Source organism: Sus scrofa, chromosome 4 (genome assembly GCF_000003025.6).
Source record: "Sus scrofa isolate TJ Tabasco breed Duroc chromosome 4, Sscrofa11.1, whole genome shotgun sequence".
Classification (NCBI taxonomy): domain Eukaryota; kingdom Metazoa; phylum Chordata; class Mammalia; order Artiodactyla; family Suidae; genus Sus; species Sus scrofa.
The window spans coordinates 111,250,858-111,273,218 of NC_010446.5; the positions used below are offsets into that span (position 1 = coordinate 111,250,858).

The 22,361-nt window shown below is 37.2% G+C and overlaps 1 protein-coding gene across 1 annotated transcript in view; it reads right to left on the bottom strand.

Moving 5' to 3' along the window:
• STXBP3 (syntaxin binding protein 3) overlaps nt 1–22,361 on the bottom strand; it is a 59,914-nt gene that overhangs the window by 16,704 nt on the left and 20,849 nt on the right. Inside the window, exons 7-12 of the mRNA XM_021090106.1 lie at nt 20,356–20,510; nt 13,967–14,057; nt 10,761–10,885; nt 6,664–6,759; nt 6,472–6,529; nt 213–278 (exon numbers count right to left, since the gene is read on the bottom strand). Coding sequence (XP_020945765.1) covers nt 213–278; nt 6,472–6,529; nt 6,664–6,759; nt 10,761–10,885; nt 13,967–14,057; nt 20,356–20,510 — 591 coding nt within the window. The remainder of the gene's footprint in view (nt 1–212; nt 279–6,471; nt 6,530–6,663; nt 6,760–10,760; nt 10,886–13,966; nt 14,058–20,355; nt 20,511–22,361) is intronic.

Below are 22,361 nucleotides of genomic sequence, written 5' to 3' on the forward strand. Positions count from 1 at the left end.
GTTTAATCTGGAATCGAATAAATCTAGAGTATATACAGAGAACATTACTGGGAAGCTTAGATATACTCAAGGTATTTCTCAGACCTCAAGTAAGGTTTTAGAGGACAACAAACACCATGTATTCCATGGCACCCACTGCTAAACCTGGCTACAGAACTAGATGGACTAATCAACTAAAAATGGCAAGATACCTTATACACGATATTGCTTACCTTAGTAATCTGCTTACGGAAATGGGGCATCTTTTTCATCAGTTGGGCAAGAGCACTAAGTGATGTCTAGGAAAAATAAAACATTTTAAAAGCAAACTTATGATTCAGTTATTTGACATACTTTAAAATTCCTCTCATCTTAAATATTTGTTAATTTTCTAAATATTTGGCAATTGTTTTTAAAGAAAACAAATTTAAGAGGTTTCCAGACTCAGTCACAAAAAAACAGCTGATGTAAAAATTAGCTGCCCTCCAAAAACAAAGAAAAATTGGACAAAATAAAAAAGACAATAGCCTTCACACAATGGATTAAAAAAAAAAATAGCTCAAAGCTAGGTTACTTGAGCAAAGGAAGGCACAGAAGGTGATCCCTGTACTCACCTGGGCTTTTTTTCCCTGAAATATTTTCCAAAATACAGTGAAAACAAGTAGGGTACAAATAAAAAGCAAGGGAGTTCCTGCCGTGGCTCAGTGGGTTAAGAACCCAACTGCTGGCAAGGGTTCAATCCCTGGCACAATACAGTAGGTTAAAGGATCTGCCATCGCCACGACTGCGGCATAGGTCACAGCCGCAGCTTGGATTCAGTCCCTGGCCTGGGAACTTCCACATGCTGTGGGTGTGGACCTTAAGGAAAAAAGAAAAGAAAAGAAAGCAAGTTTCTCTGGGCAGAGGGAAAAGTGATCAGAGTTTGAGGGCCATGGTAGGAGAGAGAAAAGAACCAGTCAAAAAACTCAAAGATGTGTAGAGGGGTTGTTGTCTCAGGATCCCTGGCCAAATACCATGCTGCACACACAAAGGCCTAGCAGAGAACACTTGCAAGAAGGCTAAATGCCAGACAGAGATTTCAGGGGCCTTAATACTAGCAAAATACTGGCATTCTCCGACACAGATAAAGTAGAAAGTCTTAAGTGAACATCCCAGGCATTCAGTCCTGGAAGGACGATATCTTTGGACTAAATGCAAAAATGAAATACACTCAATATAACAAAAGCCTGACATGAGGTCTCAACAGAATCAAGGTTACTCATCAAGAAATTAACTGCCTGCTGGAACAGAACTCAGTACTCTTTGTAGAGAGAATATCAACAAGATCCTCTATAATATTGCATCCATAACGTCGAACGTACAATATATTGTTGGACATGAAGAACAGGAAAAAAAGATTGATACTTTTTTCGTGATAAAAGAGTCAATAGAAGTAGACCCAAGATAATCCAGCTGTTGGAGTAAGCAGACAAGAACTTCAAAAGATGGAGTATTTCAATAAACAATTACACCCATTTTTTAAAAATTCAGAGTTCCCAATGTGGCTCAGCGAAAATGAACCTGACTAGTATCTATGAGGACATGGGTTCGATCTTGGGCCCTGCTCAGTGGATTAAGGATCTGGCATTGCTGTGAACTGTGGTGTAGGTCACAGATGTGGCCTGGATCCTGTGTTGCTGTGGCTGTGGTGTAGGCCAGCACCTGCAGCTCTGATTTGACCCCTAGCCTAGGAACTTCCATATGCCACAGGTGTGGTCCTAAAAAGAAAAAAAAAAAAAAATTCAACGGATGTCCTGGAACTAAATGCAATCTCTGAAATTAAAGAACACAATAAATGACTTATACATTGTTGCTGAGACTGGAAAATCATACAACAATTTATGAAAACAGTTTAAAAGTTTCTTAAAGCATTAAATATACATCTACCATATAACCCAGCAATCTCATTCTAATTCATCCAAGTCAATGAGAATATATGTTCACACAAAAAACTTGAACGTTCATAGTGGCTTTATTCATAATTGCCAAAAACTTGGAAAAAATCTAAATGTTCTACAACTTGTGTGAACAGATAAAATGTACTACCATCCATTCAGTGGAATACTACTCAGCAATAAAAAGTGTTGAAGATACTGTTATATGTCACATGGATGAATGTCAAGTACACTATGTTAAATGAAAAACTCATACTGTGTTATTCTATTTAGATGTCATTCTGGAAAAAGCAAAACTATAGGAACTGAAAACAGATGGTTCTCGGGGATAAGAGCTGGGTGGAAAGGTTGTCTACAAGGTGGCACAAGGAAATTTGTGGGTGGGTGTTGATGGAACAGTTCTATACCTTGGTTGTGCTTATACAAGAGTATACATTTGTCAAAACTCATACAATTATATACTATAAAGGGGGAAACTTAACTCAGTTTAAAAAATAATATACTGAATGGATTTAACAGCAGATTGGACACAACAGATAGAAGCAGGGGACTCAAAGTCAGGTTAATAGAAAATATTTAATTAAAGCTCACAGAGAGAAAATAATGGGGAAAAAGGAACAGAATAGAAGAAATGTAGGATCGGTCAAAAAAAAATCTAAAACACAAGTGAATGGAATTCAAGAACAGGAGAGACAGACTAGGACAAAATCAAGACGTAAGGAAACAGTGGCCAAGAATTTTACAAATATGATGAAAGTTACCAACCCAGTGATTCAAGAAGTTCAATAAATCCAAGGAAGATAAATACCAAAAATAACACATCAAAGTAAGACATATTATGGTCACTTTGCTAAAAATCAAAGATACAGAGAAAAATCTTTAAAAAGATATTTTATCTTCAGGAAATTAACAACAACCTGACAGCTGACTTCTTTAACAGAAATTATGGTCTATGCCACAGCCACAGTGACACCAGATCTGAGCCGTGACTTCGACCTACACCATAGGCTCACAGCAATGCCGGATCCTTAACCCACTGAGTAAAGCCAGGGATGGAACCCGCATCTGCATAGATACTAGTCAGATTCATTTCTGCTGCACCACAACGGGAACTTCCAGGGATACATTTTATAATATCCAACATGATGACCATAAGGAGGATACAAAAAGGTTAAAAAAAAGTTTATATTGGAGATAAGATGGAATAGTTAAAAAAAAGAATGATAGGAGTTCCTGCTGTGGTGCAGTAGAAATGAACCCAACTAATATCCATGAGGATGCAGGTTCGATCCCTGGCCTTGCTTAGTGGATCAAGGATCTGGCACTGCAGTGAGCTGTGGCGTAGATCACAGATGTGGCTTGGATCCCATATGGCTGTGGTATAGGCTGGCGGCTACAGCTCTGATTTGACCCCTAGCCTGGGACTTCCATATGCTATGGGAATGATATATAAGGAAGGCAGAAAGTAAAAGGATAACACAAAATGAGATGGTAACAAACTCAACTGTGTCAATAATTACATGAAATAAAGATGGACCTAAACATTCTAATTAAAAGATAAAGACTGTCAGATTGAACAAACATAAACCTCAATTATAAGCTCTTTTTAAGAAGCACATTTTAAACATAAAGGCACAAATTGTTGACAATAAAGGGTGAGAAAAGATACACCATGTAAACACTAACCAAAATAAAGCAGATATGGCTATATTAATATCAAAGTATATTTTAAGGCAAGAAATACTACAAATGAAAAAAATGACATTTTACAATGATAAAAGATAAATTCAGAGTTCCCGTTATGGCTTAGGGGTTAATGAACCTGACCAGTATCCGTGAGGACCCAGGTTCAATCCCTGGCCTCACTCAGTAGGTTAAGTATCTGATGTTGCTGGAAGCTGTGGTGCAGGTCACAGACACGCTCAGATCCAGCCTTGCTGTGACTGTGGCACAGGCTGGCAGCTACCGCTCTGATTGGATCCCCAGCCTGGGAACCTCCATATGCCATGGGTGCAGCCCTAAAAAAAAAGACAAAAAAAGAAAAGAAAAGATAAATTCACCAGAAAGACACTATCTTAAAGTTATAAAGACTAATCAACATGGCTTTATCAGTTGATACAGCTTTGAAAGTTGACAAGATTATTTAAAATACACTAATTCACAGTCATAATTGATACCATTCCTAGCAACTAACATAATAGCAGATAAAAAAATCAGTAAAGAAACAGAACATTTGAGTAACATGATTAACCAACTTGATTTGACACATGAAGAATTTGTTGTATTCTTTTCAAGTACACATAGGGTATTTACCACAATTGATCATATGCTAGGTCACAAATCAAGTCTGAACAAATTTCAAGGGTCTGAAAACATACAGTGCACATTCTCTGACCACTGTATAATTAAATTACAACTCGATAACACAAAGATAAGTAGAAAATTCCCAAACCATTTGAAATAAAAACCATATTTCCATATAACATGAGTCAAAGAAGAAATCACAATGACTTAGAAAATATTTTGAGTTGAATCGAAATAAAAATAGGTATTCCAAAACTTGGGGGATGCAGCTACAACAATATTAAGAAGGAAATAACTAAATATATATAATAGGAGGGAAAAAGGGTTGGAAATAAATGTTATAAACATCCAACTCCAAAAGCTGGAAAAAGAAAAACGATTAAGCCAAAGAGAGTTGAAGGCAGGAAATAAAAATGAGTAGAAATCAATTCAATATAAAACTAAGGAGTTCCCGTCGTGGCGCAGTGGTTAACGAATCCGACTAGGAACCATGAGGTTGCGGGTTCGGTCCCTGCCCTTGCTCAGTGGGTTAACGATCCGGCGTTGCCGTGAGCTGTGGTGTAGGTTGCAGACGCGGCTCGGATCCCGCGTTGCTGTGGCTCTGGCGTAGGCCGGGGGCTACAGCTCCGATTCAACCCCTAGCCTGGGAACCTCCATATGCTGCAACAACAACAACAGCAGCAGAAAGACAAAAGACAAAAAAAAAAAAACAAAACAAACAAACAAACAAAAAAAACTAACATACAATAGAAAAATCAACAAAGCCAAAAATTGACTCTTTGAAACTCTAATAACATACACAAGGGATATTAACAGTATGTAGGCTAAAACATAAATTAACAGTATTAGGATTAAATAAACAGAACACAACCACCAAAACCTGGTAAAAATATTACCAAAACAAATTATTACAAGGAAATATTATTGTGCATAAATCTTGTTAGAAGCAAACATTCCAAGCACAATATTAGCAAATAGATATAGAAAAAGGATAATGTACCATAACCAAGTGGAGCTAATTCTAAGAATGCATAGGTTTTTTTTAAATTTTTTTTAATTTTTAAAAATTTCTGTATATGATTATTTTTTTCCATTATAGCTGGTTTACTAAGAATGAATAATTGACTTAATCGATGAATGTAATTCATCACATTAACAGAATAAAAGAGGAAAAAATTTTTCAATAGGTGCTTAGGAAGCATTTGATAAAATCTAACACCCACTGCTGATTTAAAAAACGAAAACAAACCTGTTGGCAAATATGGAATCGAAGGGAACTTCTTAATCTGACAAAGGATGTATCTAAAATAATCTAAAACTTGTTGGTTATCTATTTTCTATATTGAAGTGTGTATACTTAAGCAAAAATTAAATAATCTAAAACTACTCAATGATGAAAAACCAAACACGTTTCTCTTAAGGTTGGAAATGAGACAAAGATATCCTCTATGACCAATTGTAGTCTACATTACATAGCTAAGAGGTACTAACTGCTAAGAAAACTAGTTTATAATGTATAAAGATTTGAAAGGATCAGGCTAAATTTTCTTTACTCACAGGTATCACTGTGTAACTTTCTGAAATAACAGAACTCCTGTATCTTGTTTTAGGTGGTTCTTATTGGTGGGTGTGTGTGTGTGTGTGTGTATACATATGTATATGTATGTAAAAAGTTATTCAATATACACTTAAGATTTGTGTACTTTACTTAGGCAAATTATACCTCAAGAGAAAAAAACCTAACAAGAATGTATTAATGCAACTGGCTAAACGGCCTTTTAAAAATAAACTTTAATGAAGCAAAACAGGAGTTCCCGTTGTGGTGCAGTGGTTAACAAATCCGACTAGGAGCCATGAGGTTTCGGGTTCGATCCCTGGCCTTGCTCAGTGGGTCTGGTGTTGCCATGGGCTGTGGTGTAGGTCACAGACGTTGCTTGGATCTTGAGTTGCTGTGGCTCTGGCGTAGGCCGGTGGCTACAGCTCTGATAGACCCCTAGCCTGGGAACCTCCACGTGCTGCAGGAGTGGCCCTAGAAAAGGCAAAAAGACCAAAAAAAAAAAAAAAAAAAAAAAAAGAAGCAAGACAAGAAACGCTGCTAACTTTTGAGGCTAGGTAATGGGAAAGTTTATTTTCTCTACTTCTGTGTATGTTAGATATTTATCAAAATGGAAAGTTAAATAGATAAAATAAAAATTTTAAACAAACCTTAAAACTCACCTTCATCATTATCTTGAAAGTTAAATAACACTCTTACCTTTCCTTCTGTTGCTTTCTTCGTTGATGAAATTTCCTTCATAAGCTTGGGAATTTCCCTGTCAAATTGTGAGAGAATTCTTTAAATTTCTAAGGTGTAATTCTTTACTAAAACATTTTAAGATTACAAAATGTACCGTCATGTATTTAGTGCTTAAAAATATGGAATAAAAATTGGTGTGAGTTCACATACTCTAACACAACTGCAATATGCCGATGTCGAATTCTGACCCACAGGTCATCGTCTTCTTCAAGGATTGCCTCCTTTTCTTTCCCATCGGTTTTATATCTACAAGTAGACAGAAGTATGAGACTTTCGGATTATTTTACCCCCAAAAGTGAAAGAAACATTTTTATAAACTAATTTTAAGACTCAAGAAACTGAAGAGTATATATATTCCATCTATTAGTTTAGGGGAATACTGAGTACCTACTCAAAAACTACAACATATTCCTTTACAGACAATAAAATGAATGTCCTATGCCTACCAAGACCTTTTTATTTTCAAATATTAGGTTTAGCTGGCATTATTATAAAGTTTTAACTCAGCAAAATGGTATCTCAGAAAGAAAAATTCAACATTCCACCATCAACTTTAAGAACAAGAACGAATACACTAACAATCTGTATTCTACTGGCTCAAAACTATTTTGATGTACTAATAACCATCGACACAACTATCATACATCCATTAAAGAAAGAAATGTCACCCCCTAATGTAGCCTCTTAAGTACTGAAGGGGTTTCAGAACTAGCACAAAATTCAAGCATATATCATTTATTTCTATATTCTTCCTGAACCCTATAACTACATCTCCTTTAAAGAACAAGAAAGGGGTTCCCATTGTAGCTCAGCAGTAACAAACCCAACTTGTATCCATGAGGACACAGGTTCGATTCCTGGCCTCACTCAGTGGGTTAAGGATCCAACACTGCCATGAGCCGTGGTGTAGGTTGCAAACATGGCTTGGATCTGGTGTGGCTGTGGCTGTGGCATAGCTCCAATTCAACCCCTAGTCTGGGAACTTCCATATGCCGAGGCTGTGGCCCTAAAAAGAAGAGGGGAAAAAAAAAAAAAAAAGGATGGGAAAGGAAATGAGAAAAAAACTAATGTAGCCATAAAAAACTACGATTGCTTTAATGAGTTCTACTGAAGTGAGTAGTAATTCAAAAGGTTCATGAAGGAGTTCCCATTGTGGCTCAGTGGTTAACGAATCTGACTAGGAACCATGAGGTTGTGGGTTCGATCCATGGCCTTGCTCAGTGGGTTAAGGATCAGGCATTGCCATGAGCTGTGGTGGAAGTCGCCGACACGGCTAAGATCCCTTGTTGCTGTGGCTCTGGCATAGGCCAGCGGCTACAGATCCTATTATACCCCTAGCCTGGAAGCCCCCATAAGCCGCAGGTGCGGCCCCAGAAAAGGCAAAAAAAAAAAAAAAAAAAAGGTTCATGAAATTATTCAAAATGGGCTCCCGGTCTGCTTCCCCAAATGTAGTTTCTCATTTCTCTTTTTATACAGATAGTCTCCTTAAATTTGTGGAGCTGGAAGATTCAATCATCCTTGGGACTATCAACTTCCTGAACTAACCACAAATGCAGATTTCTGCAGTATGAATATATTCATTTCCACGGCCTCCTAAATTTCAGGTCCCACCTATAAAAACCTATCTACCTATGTGGTCTTAATCACAGATCCCCAAAGGGAGAATGACTGTGCTTAATCACAAGACTGCTGTAAGGACAAAGGCTCTTTTGTCATTTAAAATGCCACTTTGTACTTATACCTTTAACCTCTGATTTATAAACAAAGATTAAAGTAGTAAGCCTGATAATATGAAAAGATGACAACCCCATTTTAAGAGTACATTTAAAGAGGTCACCAAGATGAAAAACACAATCTGGATACTGAGAAATTGTGACGGGACGGAGTTCCTGTCGTGGCGCAGTGGAAATGAATCCAACTAGGAACCATGAGGTTGTGGGTTTGATCCCTGGCCTCACTCAGTAGGTTAAGGACCCAACGTTGCTGTGAGCTGTGGCATAGGTCACAGACGTGGGGCAGATCCTGCACTGCCAGCAGGCCAGCAGTTGTAGCTCTGATTGGACCCCTCGCCTGGGAACCTCCATATACTGCAGGCGTGGCCCTAAAAAGCAAACTAAATAAATAAAATTAAAAATCATTGCAATTCTCACTTAAAAAAAAAAACTTGTGTTTGGAGGAGTTCCTGCTGTGGCACAACGAGACTGGAGGCATCTTGGGAGCACTGGGACATGGGTTTGATCCCCGGCCTGGCACAGTGGGCTAGGGATCCAGTGTTGCTGCAGCTTGGATCTGATCCCTGGCCCAGGAACTCTATATGCTGTGGGGCAACCAAAAAAGAAAAAAAAAAAAAAAAAAAAAGATTGTGATAGGAATTCCCATGTGGTCCAATGGGTTAATATCTGGCATTGTCACTGCTGTGGCACAGGTTTTTTTTGTTGTTTTTTTTTTTGTCTTTTTGCTATTTCTTGGGCCGCTCCCGCAGCATATGGAGGTTCCCAGCCTAGGGGTTGAATCGGAGCTGTAGCCACCAGCCTACGCCAGAGCCACAGCAACACAGGATCTGAGCCGCATCTGCGACCTACACCACAGCTCCCGGCAACGCCGGATGGTTAACCCACTGAGCAAGGGCAGGGACCGAACCCGCAACCTCATGGTTCCTAGTCAGATTCGTTAACCACTGAGCCACGACGGGAACTCCCTGTGGCACAGGTTTGATCCCTGGTCCAGGAACTTCTACAGGCCATGGGTTGGGCAAAAAATAAATAAAAATTTGAAAAATTATAATGGAGGAATTCTCTCATGGCTCAGAGGGTTAAGGATCCAGCATTGTCACTGCTGAGGCTCTGGCTGCAGCTGTGGTGCAGGTTTGATCCCTGGCCTGGGAACTTATGCATGCTGCAGGCATGGCCAAAAAAAGAAAATTATGGCGGAGCAAAAACCACAAGGAATTCATGTTTTCATCTATTCTTATCTTTGGGCTTTTTGATACATAAAAAAAGCCATATCTCTTAATTTTTTGTTTTCATTTTTAAGTAAGTCTCTCCATTTCTCTTAAAAAATTAAACCTTGCTTTGCTTGCTAGCAAACCTAGGGAGGTAAATATTTAACTACTAGGTTAAAAATATCTGAATTTACGTCTATAGTCTGGAACCAAATCCTTTAGTGTCCATCAGGTTAAATCTTTTCTAAATCTCTTGAGCAATGCAGGTTTAGGGGCCTAAAAGATAAGGGAAGTAAATAATATCCTTCCTGAAAACTCTGAATAAACTGCTTGAAAGTACTTTTATATTAGAAAAATAGCTATGTTGATTTTTCTATGTCATCTAATATTAATACAAGTAACAAAAACTCAGAAGCCAGGATTTGACCAGAATGCAGATAAAATACAATAGAAAATACAAAATTAATTTAACAATATTTTGGTTTAAGAAAAAAATAAAGTATTATAATTAGCACAAGTTTTTAGATTTTAATTGATTAAAATTACTAAATTAATTTAAACATACAATTTCAGAAAGCTAATTCTCATTTTTATTGCTATGCTAATGTAGTAAATCTTAGCTGAAAGACACTAATTTGGATTTAGAGATTATATCAAATAACATGTAATATATATGTGTGTGTCTGTCTCTCTCCACATATATATACACACACTCATAAATGATACACAAAAGGTACAATAAAATGGTTCCTTGACAGAAGAGCCATTTCATTTATTTAGCTTTCTACTTGATATTATTAAAGTTAATATGCTTATATCAGAGTTAAATCAATAATAGCTGCCAAATTGGTATAACTGTGTCTATTCTCAATAGCCATCCTATTAAGTTTTATAGTTATCAAAACTTTATATTGATAAGACATGTATATAGATACTTTTGGATATATGATTCATAATAATTTCAGCCTAACCAATTTGAATGTGGTTTCCACTTCAGTGAGTATAGCAGTGAGTCTGGTATTTACTGAAAAGTACAAATTCCAGCTGTTTAAAATATATCTTTGTTATAGACATAGTTAAGGAAGCAAATACACCAAAAAAGCTTCAAAGCAGCTAAATTACCCATTAACTAACAAGGTCGAGATATTTTAAATAGATTATGATTACAGAGGTAAGAGAAAGATAAAGTCTCTGAATAAAAAAGGTTACAGAGGCTTTGGATTTCTGTGGCCTACACAAATAATTAAATGCTAATATCCTATCCTGTTTGTATATGTCCTACATATTCTCTTCGAGTTATACTTGCTTGTATGTATCATTCTCAATCGGCAGTAGATCATATGCCATTGCCTGAAAGGTCAGTTCATGCAGGACAGTGGACACAGGATCAAAGCCACGATCAATTATTATGAGCTGGGAATGAGTTTTACCCTGGAATAACAAGATAAAATTATCTTAAGAAACTTCAATTTCTTTGTGTGAACACATTTTTAATATCTTAGAAAGCAAAAACAGACTTTCCTAAGTTCCTCCACATTCTTATGAATGTGAAATTGTATTAAAACAGAAAAATCTGAGTGGCACAATAGGAGGAAAAATAAGATTATAAAACCAAAAGCTTTTACAATTAGATTAAGAGGCTATACCTAATGATACAATATTGTGAAAATCCCTTTCAAAAAATCAATATTTGGCTTGCACTAAATCTATTTCCTTAGGAATTCACCTCCATAAACACTGAAACTAACATAAATTATGAACAGTAGCTATTAACTTGAGCTCTTTACGCTACACATTGCACTAAGAAATATCCATAATATTTAATTCTTATAGCAACCCTGTGAGATAGGGATTATTAACTCCATTTGACAATGGGAGCATTAAGGCTTACAATTAAGTAACTTTCCCAAATCACATGGCTAGCATGTGGTAGACTGGAGATTCAAACCCAGGTTAGCTTCACTCCATGGCTTGTATTCTTAACCACTATGCTATTTAAAAAGATTATATTGGAGTTTTCTTGTGGCACAGCGGTTAAGAGGATGTGGCTTGTTACTGCAGTGGCTTGGGTTGCTGCTAAGGCGTGGTTTTGATCCCTGGCCCAGGAACTTCCATGCCTCAGTTGTGGTCCAAAAAAAAAGACATGTACAGAAAGATTATATTTATGCCAGCTAAGATGATAAAATCACAAGGAAAGCTTTATCATTAATTCACAAAAAACACTAATCATTAAACAGTGAATAACAGCGCTATGAAATATCATTGTTAACATCAGTATCTTTCACACTTCATTTTAAAAAGTAATCAATTCTTTGGACTATTTATTATTTGGAGCAGGAAGATAACTACAATTCATTAGACAAACGTTTCCTACTTATTAAAGCAAAGGTAAACTACATAGGATAGATCTTTAAAGTTTTTTAAATAAGTATTCACTCATTTAAAGAAACCTTGAGACAGTATGGCATAGTGGTTAAGAGCACAGCCTCTGCAATGAAGTAGATCTGGGTTTGTGTCCAGCCTTGACCATCTTCTTGTCATAAAACTCTGGACAAATAGCTTAACTTGTTAATATATCAGTAGTCTCATTTTAAAATGAGTAGTCACATATTTAATCAGAACCTCTGCCCTATAAGATTACTGTAAAGATTAAATGTAATACCATGAAATACCTAGCAGAGTGCCTGGAACTCAGTAGGCTCTCAATACAGGTAAGTTATGAGTCTTCAGAAATATGAACAGGAAAAACACAGTGCAATATAAGTGCTAAATCAGAGCTTGAGGTTATGAAAGTATGTGAGAGGAAGAATCGCTTGACCTGAAGAGTGAGGAAAGACTTCAAAAAGGGGGTGACACTTTCTCAGGTCCTTGAAAGAAGAAAAGGCATCAAGCATATAAAGGATATCTAATTTCCAAGGCAGAAAGAATAAAAAGGACACGTTTGTTTTTTGTGAATTTTGCCTTTTTAACTCGTTGAAATCAGGAAAGTCTAAAGGGATATTTAGCAAGATAGTGATTGCTTATCTTTCCTCATTCAACAAACATTTACTGACTACCTACTATGCCATGTATACTGAGCCATTATCTTCATAACAGCTTTCAAAGTTCTCCAAAAACTATTAACTTTCAAAGTTCTAAACTAACATTATATCTAAGCTTATATCCATCCTCCACTCTAGCCAAGTTGTTTGACTGCAAATTTTGTGTTTTTCTCTATGCCGCTGCTCAAAGAGTCCTGTTATCCAAGCAAAAAATTCCCTCTTCTTTCATGTTATACTCACTCTTTAAGCTCTGACTCTTCCAGGATGCCTTCTAAGACTCCAGGCAGAGGAAGGCTAAACTCCAGCCTATGTTACCACTACATCCTATGCAGTCTTATCTCACTCCACTTTACTACCTACCACTGTAGTAGGTGGTTTCCTTGCCCACCTGCATTTCTAAACTATGCAGAGTTCCTTCTTTTCATTCTTCAATTATTGTTTGGCTTCCTAGTCCTCAAGCACCATCTCTGTGAGTCTGCTCAGCCTCTTCATTCTCCAACCCAAGCTCAAATGCTGGAATTCCCCAGGTTCCAATCTTAGTCATTGATTACTTTACATTATCTTGCTAAGATAGCAACAGCTGTCATTTATTAAACTCATACATATGCCAAATACATGCTAATTTGCCTAGTCTTCAAACCAACCAAGCAAGGTACATATCATCTGATCCATTTTATAGATGAAAAGAGTAAATAATATGTCGAAAGACAAACAGCTGGTGATAACAGGAATAACTATATTTATTAAATGTTTACTCCGTGGCAAGCATTATTCTAAAAACTTTTAATGTATTAATTCATTTAACCCTTTCACTCTTTCATAAAATTGGATATTCTCTCACACCCATTTTACAGATAAGAAAACCTGGGCCCAGAGAGGTTACATAATTTGCTAATTGACTTATCTATGAAATAAATGGCAGAGCCAGGATTTAGACAAAGTACTTACTTCAAAATCCTTACCTTGCCCACTAAACTACACTGTCTATTAAGATTTCCATTAAAGGAGTTCCCGTGGTGGCGCAGTGGTTAACGAATCCGACTAGGAACCATGAGGTCGCGGGTTCGGTCCCTGCCCTTGCTCAGTGGGTTAACAATCCGGCGTTGCCGTGAGCTGTGGTGTAGGTTGCAGACGCGGCTCGGATCCCGCGTTGCTGTGGCTCTGGCGTAGGCCGGTGGCTACAGCTCTGATTCGACCCCTAGCCTGGGAACCTCCATATGCCGCGGGAGCGGCCCAAGAAATAGCAACAATAACAACAACAACAACAACAACAAAAAAGACAAAAGACAAAAAAAAAAAAAAAAAGATTTCCATTAACATCTATATTAATGATTCCTAAAATAAAACTGGGGATCTGTGTCTCATTGATTAGCAAATCAATACTGGACTAGGAATGAACAACAGTATACTTGGTTTATAAAGAAATGAGACAGACTTTATGCTTAACCACTACTTATCTTTTATATATTACCTTTATTAGGCTCTTTTCGTCAATCTTGTAGTAGTTTTCAAGTTTTTTTTCAACAAGCTGAGCAAGCTTACTGGCATTATCCAGAGGTTTACTAGAAATGGAAAAAATGTTCAAACAATTATCTTTCCATCAAGACACATTTTACAATATCATCAAGTTGAATTCTAAAATTAAACCATGAAATTATTAATTTAAAAGACTTTATAAACACGGAGAAGCTCAGATAGTAATATGTCAAATATAATGCTATGTCAATTTTCCTGGGTTTTATTAATGTAAACTTTATCATATGTGTATCAGATTTTTTCATACAAAGGAAATTATTATAAATAAGACTGCAGTTTTCTTTATTCCCTTCCCAATTGCTGGTCTTCTCCCCTGCCCCAGCCACCCCTTCCTCAAGGCAACTATTGCCATGAATTTGATGTGTATCCTTCCAGTCATTATAATTATACATATATGTACTGATTTATATGAGTTTAACAGTATTATTTTTTACAGTTATATGTATGTTTGAGATCTATGTTGACACATATATCAAATTTAATCATTTTAGTTCTATTTAGTATTCCATCACATGATTATACTGGATTCTACAGATTCATTCCCCACAAGACGGACATTTAAGTCATTCTCAATTTTATACAACTGCAAACAACATTGAAACAAGTATCTTTGTACATATATCTCCATGTACATGTTTCTCTAGACATATTATTTCCAAAGTATAATTGCTGCATCATACAGTATGAACATTTTCAACTTCTCTAGATATTACCATATCACTCTGCAAATTACTTGACCAATTACCTCTCCCACTAGCAGTATGAGATTTCCCCACATGCTCCCTTACATTTCGTCAACTTTCCAATACAATCTTTTGCATAAAATCTTATATATCACTCCCTTCTAAAATGATAGAGTCATTCTCTAAATTGTAACTTCATGAGCAGTGATTTCGGTATAACTTCTGAGTTTATATAAGAAAAATGTTGGAAAAGGCTCTTCACTTAGCACACCCACCTCAAAAATGGATGATCTCCTTGTAAAGGCTTCAAAGTATTAAAGGGGCTTTATGTCTTATACCTCAAAAGTAAATGAAGCAGGACCTATAAAGAATAATTTACTACACATTTTCTTTAAAATACTTTCAAAAGAAAATCATCTTATGTTAGAATTATACTGGAAAAGTCCTTAAGGCATAATGCAATACTTTGTGAAAGAACAGGTAGGATTTTAAAAGCCTGGATGGATGATTATTTAACTATTACAATAACTCAAAACAGGTCCATAGGTGAGCAATTAAATTATAAATTGGTTACAGCTGTCCTTCAGTATTCATACGGGATTGGTTCCAGGACCACTTGGGATATCGAAACCCAGGGATGCTCAAGTGCCTTATGTAAAATGATGCAGTATTTGCACAGAACCTATGCACAGCCCCCATATGCTTGAAACCATCTCTAGATTACTTATAACACTAATACACTGTAAATGTTCTGTGATAGCTGTCTGCATGTAGCAAATTCAAGTTTTGCTTTTTGGAATTCCCTGGAACTTCGTTTTTTTATTTTTGATCCACAATTGGTTGAATCTGAGGATGCCAAATCCAAGGATACAGATAGCCAACTGTATTACTCATTTCCTAAAGAGAGCTAAACATCCAGAGCAGAAGCTTGAGCAGAGACTGAATTCTAACATAACATCAACACTTAGTTCCGAATGTGATTAGCATATCACCCATAAGAAAAAGAATGTTTCTAGAGACGAGACGGGATTAAGATGGCGAGAATAGAAAGACTAGAGCTCAACTTCTCTCCTAAAAACAACAAAATTCACAACTAAAGACTGAGCAATCTCAACCCAAATGGACTGGAAACCCATACCCTACTCCAGAAGAAAAAGAGGAGGCCACATCCACAGGTAGGAGGGGTGATTTCGTGATATAAACAACCCCATACCTCCCGGGTGGGAAGCTCCACAGACTGAAAACTAATTGGCTCACAGAGACTCACCTACAGGAGTGAGAGTTCTGAGCCCCACATCAAACCCTCACGTGTGGGGATCTGGCACTGGGAGAAAGAGCCCCTGGAACATCTGGCATTGAAGGCCAGCGGGGCTTGTGCGCAGGAGCTCCACAGGACTGGGGGAAACGGAGACCCCATTCTTAAAAGGCGCACACAGACTTTCACGTGCACTAGGTCCCAAGGCAGAGCGAGGTCTCCACAGGAACCTAGGTCAAACCTGACTGCAGCTCTTGGAGGACATCATGGGAAAACAGGGGTGAATGTGGCTTGTTGTGAGGGAAGGACATTGAGGGCAAAGCTCTCAGGAATATTCAGCAGTTGCCTTTCTCTGGAGGTGGCCATTTTGGGAAAATCTGGCCCCACCTGTCAGTCAGTGCTGAGAAGCCCCAGGGCAAATAACAATCTAGGTGGGATCACAGCCCCACCCCTCAGTAAAACCGGCTACCTAAAGAGCCTCAGGCACACAGCAACCTCTAATCCCATCCAGAGACTAGGCCCTACCCACCAGAGGGATTAGAATCAGCTCCACCTACCAGTGGGCAGGCATCAGCCCCTCCCATCAGGAAGCCTACAGCAAGCCCCCCATACCAACTTCAGCCACAAGGGGGGCAGACACCAGAAGTAAGAGAGGTTACAACTCTGTTATCTGTAAAAAGGTCACCACACCAAAAACCTATAAAAATGAAAAGACAGAGAACTATAACTCAGATGAGGGAGAAAGGAAAAACCCCAGAAAATCAGCTAAGAAATGAGGAGATTCTCAGCCTCCAGAAAAAAGACTTTAGACTGTCGATGCTGAAGATGATGCAAGACATTGGAAATAAACTGGAGGCAAAGATGGATAACTTACAGGAAACACTAACCAAAGAGATACAAGATATAAAACTTAAACAAGAAGAGATGCAAAATACAATAACTGAAATAAAAAATTCATTAGAAGCAGCTAACAGCAGAATACAGGAGGCAGAAGAACGAATAAACGAGGTGGAGGACAGATTAGAAGAAATTATGGACGCAGAACAGAAAAGAGAAAAAAGATTGAAAACAAACGAAGAGAGTCTCAGGGAATTCTGGGACAATGTTAAACGCAGCAACATCCGTATTATAGAGGTGCCAGCAAGAGAAGAGAGAGAGAAGGGGACAGAAAAAATATTCCAAGAGATAATAGCCGAAAATTTCCCTAACATGGGAAAGGAACCACTCACTCAAATCCAGGAGGCACAACGAGTACCATATAAAATAAACCCAAGGAGGAACACACCGAGACACATAATAATCAAACTGACCAAAATTAAAGACAAAGAGAAAATCTTGAAAGCAACTAGGGAAAAGAAACAAGTAACATACAAGGGAATCCCAATAAGGTTATCAGCAGATTTTTCAGCTGAAACTCTGCAGTCCAGAAGGGAGTGGCATGATATACTTAATGTGATGAAAGGAAAAAACCTCCAACCAAGAATACTCTACCCAGCAAGGCTCTCATTCAGATTTGAAGGAGAAATAAAAACCTTCTCAGATAAGCAAAAGCTGAGAGAATTCAGCAACACTAAACCAGCCTTAAAACAAATACTAAAGGAACTTCTCTAGGCAGGAAAGAAAAGATCAGCAACAGGAAACAAAAATTCCGCAAATGACAAGGCTCACCAGTAAAGGTATATATACAGTAAAGATACGAAATCATCCATGCACAATTATACCATCAAAATCAGAAATCATGAGAAGAGGCGGGTACAAATGCGGGACACCAGAAATGAACTTGCAATTAAGAAAACAACAACTTAAAACAATCTCATATACATATAGACTCTTACATCAAAACTTCAGAATAAGTGCAAACCAAAAATCTACAATTGATACACAAACAAGGAATCTCTGGAGAAGAAATATATCTCATAGTAACTAAGTGCATAATCCACCATGAAGGGGGTCATTTGACATCATTCTTGGAATGCTGAAGTCTTCTTAGATCTGATTCTGATTTCCTCTTCATCAAAGAACTTATGATAATTATAATTAAATAATGCCACTGTACAATTAAATAATACAGTTTTACAATTGTATTATTAATAACCATTTCTCTCCATGGTACAATGGAAAGTCTATAATGTCTTGTTTATCACATCACCTAGAATGGTGTAATGCCTTTATTGAAGAATCAATGAGGAGTTCCTGTCGTGGCGCAGTGGTTAACGAATCCGACTAGGAACCATGAGGTTGCAGGTTCCGTCCCTGCCCTTGCTCAGTGGGTTAATGATCCGGCGTTGCCGTGAGCTGTGGTGTAGGTTGCAGATGCGGCTCGGATCCCGCGTTGCTGTGGCTCTGGTGTAGGCCGGTGGCTACAGCTCCGATTGGACCCCTAGCCTGGGAACCTCCATATGCCGCGGGAGCAGCCCAAGAAATAGCAAAAAAAGACAAAAAAAAAAAAAAAAAAAAAAGAATCAATGAGATGGAACAAATTGTGAAGACATATTTATATAGTTACAGTTTTTTAACCAACTTATGCATTTTATATTTTACTTCTTTTCAGAGGGTATATTATTTTTGTTATGCTTACCAGTTGTTATTCTTTTTACTATGCTATATAAAATATTTAATGGTATATAAGGCTTTCTTCTTTATAAATTTTAGTTGCATAATATAACAATTTAATATAATGCTAATTTTTAAAGAAAAATTGAAATGTAATAGATAAAACTAAGTAGTAAAGATGAAAGCCATAAAATTGGGATAAAGTATAGAATAAATTTCCTATTTGTCTCAGCATATTTTCCATTCCACTTCTCCAGTGGGAGTCACTTAATCTGTTTAAGATCCATGCTATAATAATCTGTGTGAATGTAACTGTGTGTAAATGTATGTATTTTATTCTGTAAAAAAAAAAAAAAAAAAAAAAAAAAAAGAAAAAGAATGTTTCTAATACTTGCGGTATGAATAAAGAGCTTGTTTCGTAACATCTGAATTAAGAAGATTTACTATATTTTTTAAGTAATTAAAATTAGATTTTTAAATGGTTAAGAATAATGTAACAAGTATAAACCAGTACATGAATCTTAAAAGTAAACAATTTAGCCAACTAACTTGACAAATGTCAATGTTTAAAGAACCTTTTCGAAGAGAAATGTGTGATAATACTTAGTAGTAGTACAGTATATTTACTTCTACCATTAGTGCCATGCACTATTTTGAGTGCTATACGTATATTAACTCAATTCTAAAAACACCTTATAAGGTGCATACTATTCCCTTTTCATAGATAAGAAAACTGAAGGCAGAAGGACCACGCAGTGAGCAAGTCGCAGAGATTACAACCCAAGCTGTCTGTCTATACAGGACAACATGGATGTCTCTCAGACCATAATGTTGAACAAAGCCAGAAATAAAAAAAGTCATGATTTCATGTATACCAAGTTCAAAATGAGGCAAAACTAAAATAAGTGTTAGAAGTTAGGATAGGAGTTCCTGCCATGACACAGTGAGTTAAGAATCTGACCATGGTGACTTGTTGCTGCAGAGCCACAGGTTTGATCCCTGGCCTGGCACAGTGGGTTAAAGGATCCAGCGCCACTGCAGCTGCAGCACAGATCGCACTTGTGGCTCATATTCAATCCCTAGCCCGGGAACTTCCATATGCCCTGGTACAGCCATTAAAAAAAAAAAAAAAAAAGGTTAGCAATCAGGATAGTAGTTACCTGTGGGTAAGAGACAAAGGGTGGTGACTAGAAAGGATCATGAGGGGGCCTCTAAGATGCTGTTAATGTTCTGTTTCTTGACCTTGGTGAAGTTAGATAGGTTATATTCACTTTGGAATGATTTAGTAAGTCATATAAACACAATTTATGCACTTTACAGTCAAATTCACCTTTAAAAAGAAGCAAATAAATAAAGGTACATAGTACTAAAGTCAAATTTTAACTTTTAAAAAACTCCAAAAATCTAGATTAAATGGCCACTGGGCTTAGATACCATCGATAGAGATGCTATAACCAGTATCCAGATCACATGGCCATTTAAAAACTTGCTAAAAATTTAAAAAACATGAAGTGTAAGACAGTATTCCCCATATGACAATGACACTCCTCTAAGCATCCCTTAAACTCATGAAAAATACACCTGTAAATCATACCATTTGACATACATTAAAATTTTAACCCTTTGGAGAATAACCTAGAAATTTTGAAATTCAGAGCTTAACAGAGGCTATTAGTTACTCTGAAATTTAAGCCTTAAAATTTAAATCTTCTATATGCACAGCACAATTTTATAGGGAAATTAAATTCTGCAAACCAAAAAGAAGAGATGTTACTTACGTCTACACCAAAAAGCAAATAGCATAACTTATAAAGACACTATTGAGTGTCTCACCTTTTATATCTCACTCCGGGATTCTCGTCCAGGGTAGCACATACCGTGACTATCTGATCGGCCATCGCCTCCATGATGGCATCTTTTCCATTTGCATTACTAGGGTCTGGACTGTAACAGTAGTAGAAAGCATCTGGTACATCAAGAGTATATACCTAAGTTAGGCCAAAAAAGAGACACTGTCAATGTAGAAACGTGATTTAAAAAAAAAAAAAACATACCAACATGTCAAGAAAAACACAGCTATTCCCTGAGATACTAAAAACAAACAAAAAAACTTGCACTAACCATGCTGTTTCCTGAAACAACCATGTCTTTACCTTAATCAAATCTCATTTTCTCTATCATCTTGATTTCATCCTTTCTTTTCTCACTCTCCTGCTTAGTCTACCTCTCTTCTTCAATTCTTGTTTCATATAAGATTGTACAGTTTTCTTTTCTCTACCTGTGCAGCACATGAAGGAATCTGAGAGAGTCAAACTAAAATAAAAATCTAATACCTGGCACAAAGAAATACAACAAAGACAAAACTGATCTATACATTTGACATACATTAAAATTTTAACCCTTTGGAGAATAACCTAGACATTTTGCAAAGTTTAAACATAAATATCTTCACTTCTCTAGCTTATAGTCATAATGTCTTAAAATACAGATATACGTCCTCAAAAGGCACAGCATTGTGCCAGACAAGTACTGATCTTATGATACATACAGTGAAACCTCACAGACATTTTTCACCTAACAAATGCATTCACTTACATACAAGGAACTGGATTAGAGATTTACTGTGTTATTCAAAGAATACAAAAGCAGCAGCTCTCTAATCGGACTTGAGGGTTGCCCATTAAACTAATTTTAACCTTGCCTTTTTTTTTTTTTTAAAAAAAAACAATGATATCCCCCTTAGCCTAGGCATTGAGGGTAGAAGTAGGTAATTAACATTATAGGTTAACTACTGAATTATGAATAAACTTGACTGTATTTCCTTGAATACAAAGTAATTTATTTCTCTGAACATAACCCATCACCAACAGCAATAGCCTAAACATGGACCAAGACTTAGTTGAAGTTAATCCACTTAATGTCTGTGCAGCTCAAACGCTTGGCAAGTACCCTACAGCTGGACTGGGGCTTTCTCCTAGCACACTATCCCACTGCAGTAGATAGTATCTGTTCAAAAGCATTTACTGACCCTGCTCTAGGGCCTCTCCCTATGAGACTATACTTTCCACTCGCTGCTATCAGGCTTTCTGTGGTCACTGGAATGTAAGTAGAAGGGATGTGTGCCACTTGCCCACGGAAGCTGTAAAAGCCATCACGTGGCTCCACCATTTCTCTTTTCCCTCTATGTCCCAGAATGAAGAGGATGTAGAAAAAAAGCGCCTGTCAAATCACAATGGAAATAATATGAATGAGAAATAAACTTTGTTGTTGTAATGCACTGAGATTTGAGGAGTTGTTATCACAGTTTAAATTATTCTAAGCTATTATCTAATATTCCAATGAACCATATAGAATTTACAAGCCGGTTTTCATTCTATATTCGTATTTCTTCCTTTTCCCTCTTCCACGTCCTCCTCTCCTGACTTTCCTTTTTTTTGTTTTTTTTTTGGTCTTTTTGCCACTTCTTGGGCTGCTCCGGCAGCATATGGAGGTTCCCAGGCTAGGGGTCCAATCGGAGCTGTAGCTGCCAGCCTATGCCACAGTCATAGCAATGAAGGATCCACGCCACATCTGCAACCTACACCACAGCTCATGGCAACGCCGGATCCTTAACCCACTGAGTGAAGCCAGGGATCGAACCTGAAACCTCATGGTTCCCAGTCAGATCTGTTTCCTCTGCACCACAATGGAAACTCCAAAAGTTTTTATTTCTTTGGAGGTATCTAACAAAGCACATACATAATCCTGATAGGGCTGTAAACCTTGACACACACAGGACTTAGTGGCAGATGTGAAATTTAAGCTCTACTTTCATTACTAATGACATGTTCCAATTTAGT